Source organism: Hemicordylus capensis, chromosome 2 (genome assembly GCF_027244095.1).
Source record: "Hemicordylus capensis ecotype Gifberg chromosome 2, rHemCap1.1.pri, whole genome shotgun sequence".
Taxonomy (NCBI): Eukaryota; Metazoa; Chordata; class Lepidosauria; order Squamata; family Cordylidae; genus Hemicordylus; species Hemicordylus capensis.
In genome coordinates this window covers 122590408-122601117 of record NC_069658.1, presented here as the reverse complement: position 1 = coordinate 122601117, position 10710 = coordinate 122590408, and the positions used below count along the sequence as shown (strand labels likewise).

The 10710-nt window shown below is 42.3% G+C and overlaps 1 protein-coding gene across 4 annotated transcripts; it reads left to right on the top strand.

Moving 5' to 3' along the window:
• Positions 1 to 326: 326 nt before the first annotated feature.
• Positions 327 to 10337, top strand: LOC128346484 (interferon beta-like). 4 transcript variants are annotated; one of them, XM_053299873.1, is made up of 5 exons: positions 327 to 441; positions 1455 to 1602; positions 3739 to 3778; positions 6449 to 6965; positions 9905 to 10337. In XM_053299873.1, the coding sequence occupies exons 2-5, from the start codon at positions 1577 to 1579 to the stop codon at positions 9907 to 9909; spliced, it is 588 nt and encodes a 195-aa protein (XP_053155848.1). In that variant the 5' UTR covers positions 327 to 441; positions 1455 to 1576; the 3' UTR covers positions 9910 to 10337. The 4 variants fall into 4 exon arrangements, with proteins under 4 accessions (XP_053155848.1, XP_053155849.1, XP_053155846.1 ...); XM_053299874.1 differs by having other exon boundaries at positions 329 to 441; positions 3739 to 3821; XM_053299871.1 differs by lacking the exon at positions 3739 to 3778 and having other exon boundaries at positions 330 to 441; positions 6191 to 6965.
• The last annotated feature ends 373 nt before the right edge of the window (positions 10338 to 10710 follow it).

Here is a 10710-nt window from a genome sequence, read left to right as displayed (position 1 = left end):
GGTGGGAATTTTTCCAAAAGATCTCACTAATATCAGAGCCTCTTCTGTCTTTGTGTCTCCTAGCAGACAAGCCACAATCCCTGTGCACTAGAGAAGGATATATTTATATTTTAATGTGATTTCATGGGATTATATTGTATTAATTATTAGCTAATAAATTATTAACTATTAACTAGTAATTATTAACAGGAAATAGGGGTATATATGGCACAGGGTCATGCCTAGCCTTCATTCTGTTTGGGTGGCAGCACATGCACCCTCCCATCCCACCCTTCAGTTTGCTTGACCTGGGCTTAGCTAGTCACCCTTGCAGGGGTCATGGAAGAATTTTACCATTTGCTCTGCTTGGCACCTAAGTGGGGTGGTTTTTGTCCCCATTAGGACTGGCATTGTGTACATTTGGCTGATTGGCTTTAGTTGGTGGTGGGAACTGCAAGGCAGGTCAGTAGTATTGTTCAGGGTAATTTGATTCCAACAAGCCTCTATGGGGCTTTTGGTGGATGGCCCTTACTTCTCTTGGGGCTGCTGACAGGGTTGGGCTGGAACTGGGCTGAATTATCATCTGCCTTTTTGCCAGGAGGCTAGAACTGGGGCAAACTGCATGTAGTACAGTGCCTTTGGCCCAGCCACAGCTTCATTGTCCGTGCACTAAAACACTATATAACTATTTATATATCACTTTCCGACAAAAGTTCCCAAAGCAGTTTAAAGTAAGTAAAGTGTACCGTCGTCGATTTCAACCTGGCGCCCACAGAGCCCTGGGGTTTTCTTTTGGTAGAATGCAGGAGGAGTTACCATTGCCTCCTCCTGCATAGTATGAGATGATGCCTTTCAGCATCTTCCTATATCGCTGCTGCCCAATATTGCCAATATAGGTGTTTCCCGTAGTCTGGGAAACATACCAGCGGGGATTCGAACTGGCAACCTTCTGCTTGTTAGTCAAGCATTTCCCTGCTTCGCCACATAGACAAAAATAAATAAATAAACAAATAAGATGGTCTGCTGTCCCCAAAGGCGTCACAGTCTAAAACTAAACAAAAGGTAGACACCAGCAGCAGCCACAGGAGGAATGCTGTGCTGGGGCAGGATAGGGCCAATTGCTCTTCTGCTGTTAAATATAAGAGAATCGCCACTTTAAAATATTTATTATTAATTTATTTTATTTAGCACATTTATATACTGCCACATTTTAAAAAAAAAGCCCATCTGGGGCTTGATCTTGTCTTGAGGGAGAGCTAAACTTGATAACTTCCCCCCAATTTGTTCTTTTCCACTTGAGGTTTAATGTTGAAGAAAAACACGGCAGAATGACTTCAATGTTGAACTGGGGTGTGAATGTAGACGGTAACTCAGTATATGGCTTGCTTCTGCACCCATTAATTCCTCTAGTATTTTCCTGTTGTTTAATCTCCTTCTACTCACTTGGTTCAAGAGTTTTTCAAAATTTCCCACAGCTGTGCTTTTTCCCTACTTGGTTCTTGTGGCTAAAAACCTCAAAGCTGAGGTTGTTGATTGATTTCATTTTCACTTTGTGGCTCTGCAATAAAAGAGAAAATGCAGAAGAAGTAGTAGTAAAATGAAAAGGGAACTGGAAAGCAGAGGGTAAGTGTAACAATATACTTTTCCACTCTCCTAGTATTACAAGTTCTTATAATTAGTGGTTTTGGAAACTACATGTAATTCCTTTCCTAAAAAAGAAATACCTCTTCAATTTAAACTGAAATACCTCTTCAATTTAAACTGAAATACCTCTTCAATTTTTAAAATGTGGAGGAGGAATCCAGGAGTGAAAAAAAGAAAAAGAAAAATCATATTTCCCTGCAGGGGACTGCATATTTACTAGGGAAAATGGTGGATTATTAACCCAAGAGTGTAGAGTAGCTACAAGCCTAGATGGAGGTTTTTAGTGCTAAATCACTTTACAAATTAAGGTGCTCAAATTATCTACTAATAATTATTAAATTACCTCATCTGCATACAGGAGCAAAGAGAGAAACAAACCAAAGTCAGGCATAAATTAACATTTTGAATGTTTACAGTTTGGAACTCTGCAAGGCAGTGCCTTTAAAACCACTGAGAACACCACCCAGCAGCAAAGGCTGCTCCTGCACTATATTCTTATTATGAGCATTCCTTTATTAAGGGGGATTGTCTCAGCTAAGTTTTTGCTTAGTTCCTGCTTTTTCTCCTCAGACATTTTTATATCCTCTCTGTTGGGCACTCCAAACCTGAGTAAGTCACAGTACTGAATTTTATGAATTTCCTTTCAGTACTTTCAGTACTTTAGTTCACAGTACTGAATTTTATGAGACTGCCTTTCTCCTCACAGTTTAAGGTAGCTAGATATAAACCCTGTAAAGATGGTCCAATGCAGGGATTCTCAACATTGGGTCCCAAGATGTTATTGGACTTCAACTCCCATAACCCCCAACCAAAGGCCACTGGAGCTGGGGATTATGGGAGCTGAAGTCCAATAATATCTGGAGACCCAATGTTGAGAATCCCTGGTCCAATGAACACACATTGAAGGGGACAGGATAGCAGTGGTAGGCTCCACCCCAGCCTATCCATATTTACCTGAATGTATGTGGAAGCCCCTGCATGTATGCATAATGGAATGTGTGCGGTGCACAGGTTTGGGAAGCTCTTCTCCTTATTTCAGTTCTTTTAATCTTGGTGAAATCAACTTTATGGACAGTATTGAAGGTGTTCTTGGAATAAATTAACCCTTGTCCTGGCCAGTATACTTGCATCTCTGATTGGAGAATAAAAGCCAGTTTGAAGGTTACCCTGATTTCAGTGGCCCTGTTCAAATTGAACAAGCCTTGATTTGTTGTTATGAGTATGAGAGAGCACGAGCCTCATGCTTTTGCATTCCCTCTTTCCCGTCATGTACAAGGAGAGGAGATTGGAAGCTTCCATTTGCTTTTTGTTGCAAACAGTTTCCCGTTACATTCAAACTCAGTAAATTACGGTTTGTACAAAATAGTTAGTTAGCAAGCTTGGATATTAAATCGGAATCTGATCTTGGTTCAATATTGTGGTTTGTGAATTATATTTCAACCAATGAGTGTCCTCATTTGGATGAAATGGGAAGCTGTTCATTAGAACAAGTAAAATAATAATTTAAATATCTCCCCCCGTGGACAAAGGGGAAAGGGGACTTTGTGAGCCTGAGGCTCATGATGGTTTATGTTTATAACAAGAAGACACTGTTTGTTACTAAACCTGAATTGGGCCTCTATTTCAAAATATCAAAGTAAAATTAGACTAATGTTAAACTTCTGCACATTCACAGCATGGTGTGAAAGGTACCTGTATTTATCAGTATTGCAGATATTACTCTTCCCATATGTGCTCTAGATGTCATCTTTTTTGGTGTGGAGGTCTCATTTTTGGAAGTTAAAAGAAATTATGCATCTGTAAAAGAGAACTCATCCCTGAGTGATGAATCTTTCTCTTTGGTTTGCAATCCTGCACTCATTTGTGCCCATGTAAATATGATTGGGCAGGATCCAGACTAATAAGGCTGGCTGATGTTAATGGGACTTAGACTAGTCATATCTAAATTATTTCAGTATTGCTTAGTCATGACTAATTTTGTCTGGATCCTGCCCATTGAAATTAATGAGATGCATAATGTACAGGATTGTGTATAGAACTGAAGTTAACAGTAGCATTATGAAACTTGAAATGTGGAAGAAATCTGGTCAGACGTACCTTTTTCCTGATTTTCAGCACTGCGTCATACTGGGAAAGATTTCCTTCTGCTGACCAAGTAAAGGAACTGCAGCTTTAGGAAAATGTTCAAAAATAAGCCAGCAAGTATCATAATGCTATTATAGAAGTCGATAGTGCCACCAGATTTAAAATATGGTGTGCAGTTCTGGTTGTTCCATCCCAAAAAGGATATCACAGAGTGCAAAAGATGCAGAATGAGCAACTTAAGAGGATCAACAAATTGTTAGCAACATCCTGTGAGGAAAGCCTAAAATGTTAAGGGCTTTTATTGGGCTTGGAGGAGGAGGGAACAAACAGAGGTTTATAAAATTATGAATTGGATAGTTGCAGTAGACAGAGACCCCACCCCACTCCATTAACTAGAACTTGGGGTCACACAATAAAATTGACTGGCAGACAAAATAAATTGTCACTTAACAGTTGGGGAACTCTGTTCCACACTTGGTTTAAAAGTTTAGGGCAATGCTTGAAATTCATGCATTTGATATAGTGCTTTAGTAGTTGTTTTACAATATGCTGGGAAGCACCCTGAGGGTTCTGTGGAACTATGTGGGGCAATAAAAATGTCAAAAGCAAGCAAGTGATGAGCGACTTTTTAGAATGCTTTTGAAAAGGATTAGACAGATCCACCAAGGACAGTTCTACCAGTGGGTTGGATCCAGACATAAGCTCACACAACAGCACAAGAAGAAGGGATCTCCTCTGCCAACTTCTCCCCACTGCAGCTCCCTGAAAAGTCACTCCTGAGGATTTGGGGACCCTTGGGAGTCGTGTGGGAAGTGGTGTGAGGGTCTGAACTGGTGGCGTTCTCCATGCACAGAAAGTGCTACTGGGTGTCCCACCCCTTCAGTCCCCCGTCTTACTCCCCTGCACTAAATCACACTGTTCCCAAGGGTCTCTCTGCCTCTGGAGTGTTTTTTTCAAGGAACTGCTGTGGGGAGAAAGGATGGGAAAGACCCCTTGCGCTCTCACTGTGATGTTGAGCCCATATCCAACATAATTGCTATTAGAGTTAAATGGAACTTCCAGATTGAGAGGAAGTATATCTCTGTATACCAGATCCTCGAAATTTTTCACACCCGGCTTTTAGTTCGCATCTCCTCCAGAATGGAGGGTGTGCATTCACATATTGGCCAAATTTACCCCAAAGTCCCTGCGAGCTATCAGGGAGCACTTCACACACAATTCAGGTTTTTCATCACACATTTGCAGTCTAGTGTGATGTCTATCCAGGGTTAAAAAATCCACTTTTTGCTTCGGTTTTGGGGGGCAATGTCAAACACTCAGTAAAGCCTCACAGAAAACCCATGGTAAAACCTGCTGTATGGGAAAGCTCCTGGGGACAAATAATAGTGAAAAGTGTTGCCTTCATTTGAGCTTTGTAGATGAGCCCACATCTAGTAGTATAGAGTAGTATATCTACTATATCCAAGTTCAAGTAGTAAAACATGAATAGGATCTGCAAATATAATGCCTGGGTCAGGGCTGGACTGGGGACACTGAGAGGGCGGTGGAATGTATGTGGGGAGGGCGCCAGGTTTTGAGCAGAGTGGGTACTTAAGGGTGGGAGTATTCACTGCTGCCGAGTGTGGCGGTGTGCAGGGGCGCCCCGTGGGCGGGGATCACCGAGAATATGGCCTGTTGCCCTGTGGGCCAGTCCAAGCCTGGCCTGGGTCTGCTGATAAGGGGATAGAGCATGTGTGTCATTCCTACGCTGTGGGCACCAAACACCACATCTCTATACAATTTTCCCCAGGAAAGTCCAATATCTACAAGATGAATTGGGATCAGGGACTTTTACACACAGCAGGCTTTACTGCAAGTTTACTAGGAAGCTTTACTGTGAAGTTGAAGTTGTCCCCAAAAAACTGACGCAAATAGTGGATTTTTTTTTACCCTGGATATAAATCGGGCTACACTCTGTGCTGTGAAAAACCCGAATTGTGTGTGAACTGCTCTCCGATAATTCACAGGGACTTCGGGGTATATCTGGCCAATATATGAACCATTCCGGAGGAGATGAAAGTTAAAAGGCTTTAAAAGCCCTGTGTGCTACTGCAGAATGCTTCTAGGGTTTCTGACTATTATGAAACCTGTTCCTAACTTCATCAAATCTATTTTAGGCATATGTTCTCTATCTCCCCTATCAATTTTTCAGCTTCATTATTGTAAAAACACTCCATAATTTTTTATCATCTATTTCAATTGTCATTAACATGGATCATACCAAAGAACCAAACCTCATATTCCCATTGTGTCTTTTTACACCTAGAGAGACACTATAAACAAGTTTGAGTAAAAAAACAAACAAACCCATTTATCTCTTTAATTTATTTTTAAAGAATTTATAATTTAATATAATTTAAAGCACTTTATTTTCTAATTCCAACAATCCTCATTATTTCTTTTTTATTTTTCTGACTGATTCCTAAATTTCCTCAAAAATTAGAAACTCATAGTAGGAAATGGAGGAAAGTCTAACAAATAGGAAATGGCAAAGCAAAAGACAACTTCAATCCCTGGACATTTAAATGCAAAGACTGAAGGTCTAAAGATGCACCACACGCCAGAACATCATGAGCAGGACCCAAGGCAGCATGTTCTACACTCACACAAAAAGTAAATTATCTTCATAGTTGCCATGATCACAAAAGGCTGCCTACATCTTTGCCTGCTGATGCTCTTCTTCACTGACATCTCTTCTCAGAATTGTAATGAACTTCGCAGATGGCTACAGAATGTGAACAAAAGCAACTTGGAACTCCTGGAGAGCAAAATGAGAGCAAGCATTCCCCTGCAATGCATAGATGATGGAAGAGATGCCACAACCACCCAGGAAATCTTCAGGAAGATCCAAAGATCTCAGGGGGAGAATGGCAAGGTAGGCATCCATGAAATCCTACAGCAGACTTTCCGCATCTTCAGCCAAAAGCATTTGGAAACTGCATGGAATGAAAATTCAGTGGCAGTTTTCAAGAATGGACTGGATCAGCAAATCAAGTATCTGGGATCCTGCTTGAGTGCCAATACGGAGAATGGCATTGCATCTCCAAGTGGTCAGAGCACCCAGCTGGTCAGGCTGCGAGTGAAAAAATATTTTCAAAGAATCAATGGCTTCCTGAGAGGGCAACAGAAAAGCTTGTGTGCCTGGGAGATTGTCCAGATGGAGGTGAAGCAATGCTTTCTCTTGGTTGACCAGCTTATCAAAAGCCTCCATAATGAAGGTGGGCTTTACTTTCTAAAAACAATCCTTTTGTTTTTAATTGAAGCAGAAAGCACAGCTAATGTCATGCAGAGCAGTTGGGGATATGTAAAACCACCACAGCAGCTGATAAACCTTGTGCATTGTAGCCAAAGCCTTATAGTTCTCACCTCTGAAATCATTCTCCTATATATCTGTCCTATATATATATATCCTATATATCACTGGCTGGCATTTTGGGAGGAACAGATACGACATCCAGTTCCTGGCCCGAACACCAGACCAGAACCTAAGATAACCATGGAATTAGAGTTCCCAGAAGTGGCACCCCAAAACCTGAACCCCCAACAGGGCCAGTCCCTCCCACAGCTTGCACTCCCCATCATCTTCTGACTAGCAACAGGCTAGGCAGGATATGATATAGAGGAAAGGACTTGCTAGACTCGAGGCCAGAGGTCTGCTCCTTAGGGCTTTCACTCCCCCAGCTCTTTCTGCTCTGCTGAACAGGAGAACTTGTTATCTTCTGCTCAGGCATCATCACATTCACTTCCAAATTTCACTGTAGGCAAAGTACAGTGGCAAGTCTAGTCCTAGATCTACTTGGCTGTATTCCCAATTTCTTCACCAGTTTTAACCTTAGAACTAGTCTGTGTGTTCTGGAGAGATGGTAGGGTGATAGCACAGAGAACAGAATACGCCCCCCCCCACACACAAACAATCACACACCTGGTTGGCCTGCTGCTTCTCTCCTAGCCCTGCTGGGCTACCCCTCCTCTTTCCTTTCCCATGTGCTCTACACTAGGGATGTGCAAACAGGTTCGAATCCAAACTGGTTTGATATCAAACCGGTTCGGTTTGAAGTGGCTTGGGATTGAGCCAAACCACCCCCAGTTCAACTTGACCCCAGATCTAACAGTCACCCACACAGTTCAGGGTTTCATCAAATCCTCCCCACCCCACCCCCTGCTGGCCTTCCTTTTTGTAAAAATCATCCGGTTCAGGCGTCTTCAGCCAAAATGGCCACCATGCCAGGGAATAGGCCCAGAAAGGGCAGAAGATGCCCAAACTGGGAGATTTTTACAAAAAGGAAGGCTGGCAGCAAGGGTAGGAGGAACCTCCTCTGGAACGAGCCCAGCCTGCTTTGGCTCCGGTTCGAACTTGAACTGAACCAAGCCAGGTGGTTTTGTGCACACCTCTACTCTATGCAGGCACAGCCACTGCATAGGCTGGTTCTCCCCCAGCAACCCCCTCTGCTCTCCTCCATCTGGAAGAGAAATTGTGGGTGCTTTGTGTTGGAGATGGAGTTCCAGTGCATCAACCTTTTGCACCAACTATCCTAATGACCACTAGGGGCATTGGGAGTAGAGGTAGCTAGTGAGGGTCTCCTTTACCTGTCCCTGCTTTTCCTCTACTCTATGACCCCTGCTTTGACTCCTCAGGTACTTCCTCTAGTGAGTCAGTCTTCTTCCTTTCCTCCTACAGAGAAGATGGAAGCATATCTCTCTCTCTCTCCCTCTCCCTCTCCCTCTCCCTACTTATTCATTATGTAGCTGATAGATAAGATAGGTCTTTCATATCTCAAATGTATTTAACCAATAAATCAGTTTAGTTTAGATTCTACAGTGATCTCCACGCGTGTTACTTAAATAGCTGCAATAACTGAACTCTGCACTCTGTAACTGGAGTGGTAGCTTCCTTGGTGCCTTGCTAAATAATCACAAACCCCAACACTATGAAGAGGCTCTAACTCAAGCACGCCTCACTTTTCTTTTGGAATGACTGTAGCCAGCCCCCTCCCACACTATGGGTCCACTCCTCTCTTTGCAAAGGTACATTTACTGGAAAGGGAGGAACTGGCCAGAAGTGTAGGGAGGCTAGTGGTGGTCCGTGTGTGATCCCCTGGCCCCGCCCCCTGCATCTGATGTCAGATGCTGGGCCTGGTCTCCCTCCCAAACGGGGCCGCGTGGCCCTGTTAAGGAGGGAGATTGATCAGCCCCACTGTGTTGGTTGAGACCAGGAGCGGCTCTCCCTGCCTAAGCCAGGGAGAGTCACTCTGGACGTGTTGCCAACACAGCATGGGCCAGTTTTGGTTCCAAACGGGGCCACACAGCCCTGTTTGGGACTGAAATAATGCCCTCCTCATCTAATGTCAAACATGGGGGGGCATGTCTGGGGCCGCACTCATGGCCCCTGATTGGTGGTGGCCCGAGCTCATTGAACCCATTTGCCCAATGGTGGCTCCGCCCCTGGAACTGGCAGTGGCTTGGGCTTTCCATATCCTCTCTCAGATCTCTTGGACAGTTACCCAATACTTCAAAGACTTTGGTGAAAAAGTTTTTTTTGGGGGGGGGGAGAAGCTCCTTTTAAAGAAGATGAGAGAGAAGTGGGAACGTATCACTATTTAATCACAACAAACCATTTAGTGTTGTGAAAGGCATATGTCACCCATGGAAAAGACTGACCTGCATTAATGTTTTCAGTATTCTGAAAAAGATATGTGTAGAAAGTCCAAAAACTGTTTATTTTTCATCTCCCCTTTAAATCACGCAAAGCAGTAATATAAACAATATGTCACATATCACTAGCAAATGAAATTAAACAAAATACAAACAAAACACAGCATATTCATTCAAAATTTTCATGAGTTAGCTTTGGACAAAATGCAGTGGCAACTTCAATACTACATAAATGAAGAGAGAAAGATCTCCTATTTACAATTTACCAGTACTTCTCTCGTTAGATTGCTACCAGACTCCTAACAAAGGCAGTTATACTGCTGCTCCATTCTTTAAGAAGCTCAGCAGAAAAGAATACTTCAGTTTCCTGATTCCACTGTGGAGTCCGTATCAAAACCCTCAGTTTGTGGTGGTTCAAAATGCTCAATTTCTTAAATAATGACCAGAAAAGGAAAAGCATTCCAAAACTAATGAGTGATATTAACAGTTCTCTTTTTCCTTTCAGCTTAATCTGCAGCCATACATTATGTAACAAAAACAGCGGAATGAAGCTGAAACTTGAGCAGAGCTCCAGAATGGTTTACTTTTCCTTGATTCCTCCAAGGATATGTTTCTAGAAAGCAGAACAAAAATATGCAATCTTATAATTAAGCCTTACATAGACAAGAAAGGACCATCCCTCCCTGCAAAATAAAGGACAGGCCGTAGAGAAAGCCAAGGAAGCATGCAGATCTATCATTTTATGCCAGTATTAACGTCCTCTTAAACTTCTGTGAAGATATGGTTTATATTGTGAGAACTGTTATGAGTGTTAATATTGCTTATATAAATTGTTATTTATATTATTGTTATTTATATTATTGTTATCAGTGTTAAATATTTAAATAACATTTAATAGAATGTTATTTCTATTAAAAATGGGAACTCCCAAGTCACAATACAGGTAGTTTGGATTATTTTGCATACTCGAATAACACCAATCACTGGGAGACAGTCTAAAGTGGAGGTGCAGTCCAGTCCTATGCATGTCAACAGAAAATTACATAAATTTCCAAAATAAATTTGCAATTAAATACTGCTTCATTCGGTGGAGCTCATTCCCATGTAAGCAAGCATGCATAAGATTGCAGGCTTCAGCTGTGAAATGTGAAGACAAAACATGTTGCAGTGAAACTAAGGAGAGGAAGCACAAGTGAGATGTGCTTTCGACTGTGGTGCTTCCATGCAAGCTGTGAAGAGGAAAAATTTCTCCTCCAGTGGAGTGAGATGCCTGAGCTCCTAGTTCAGGTGTGGATTGCTAATTCTCAACTG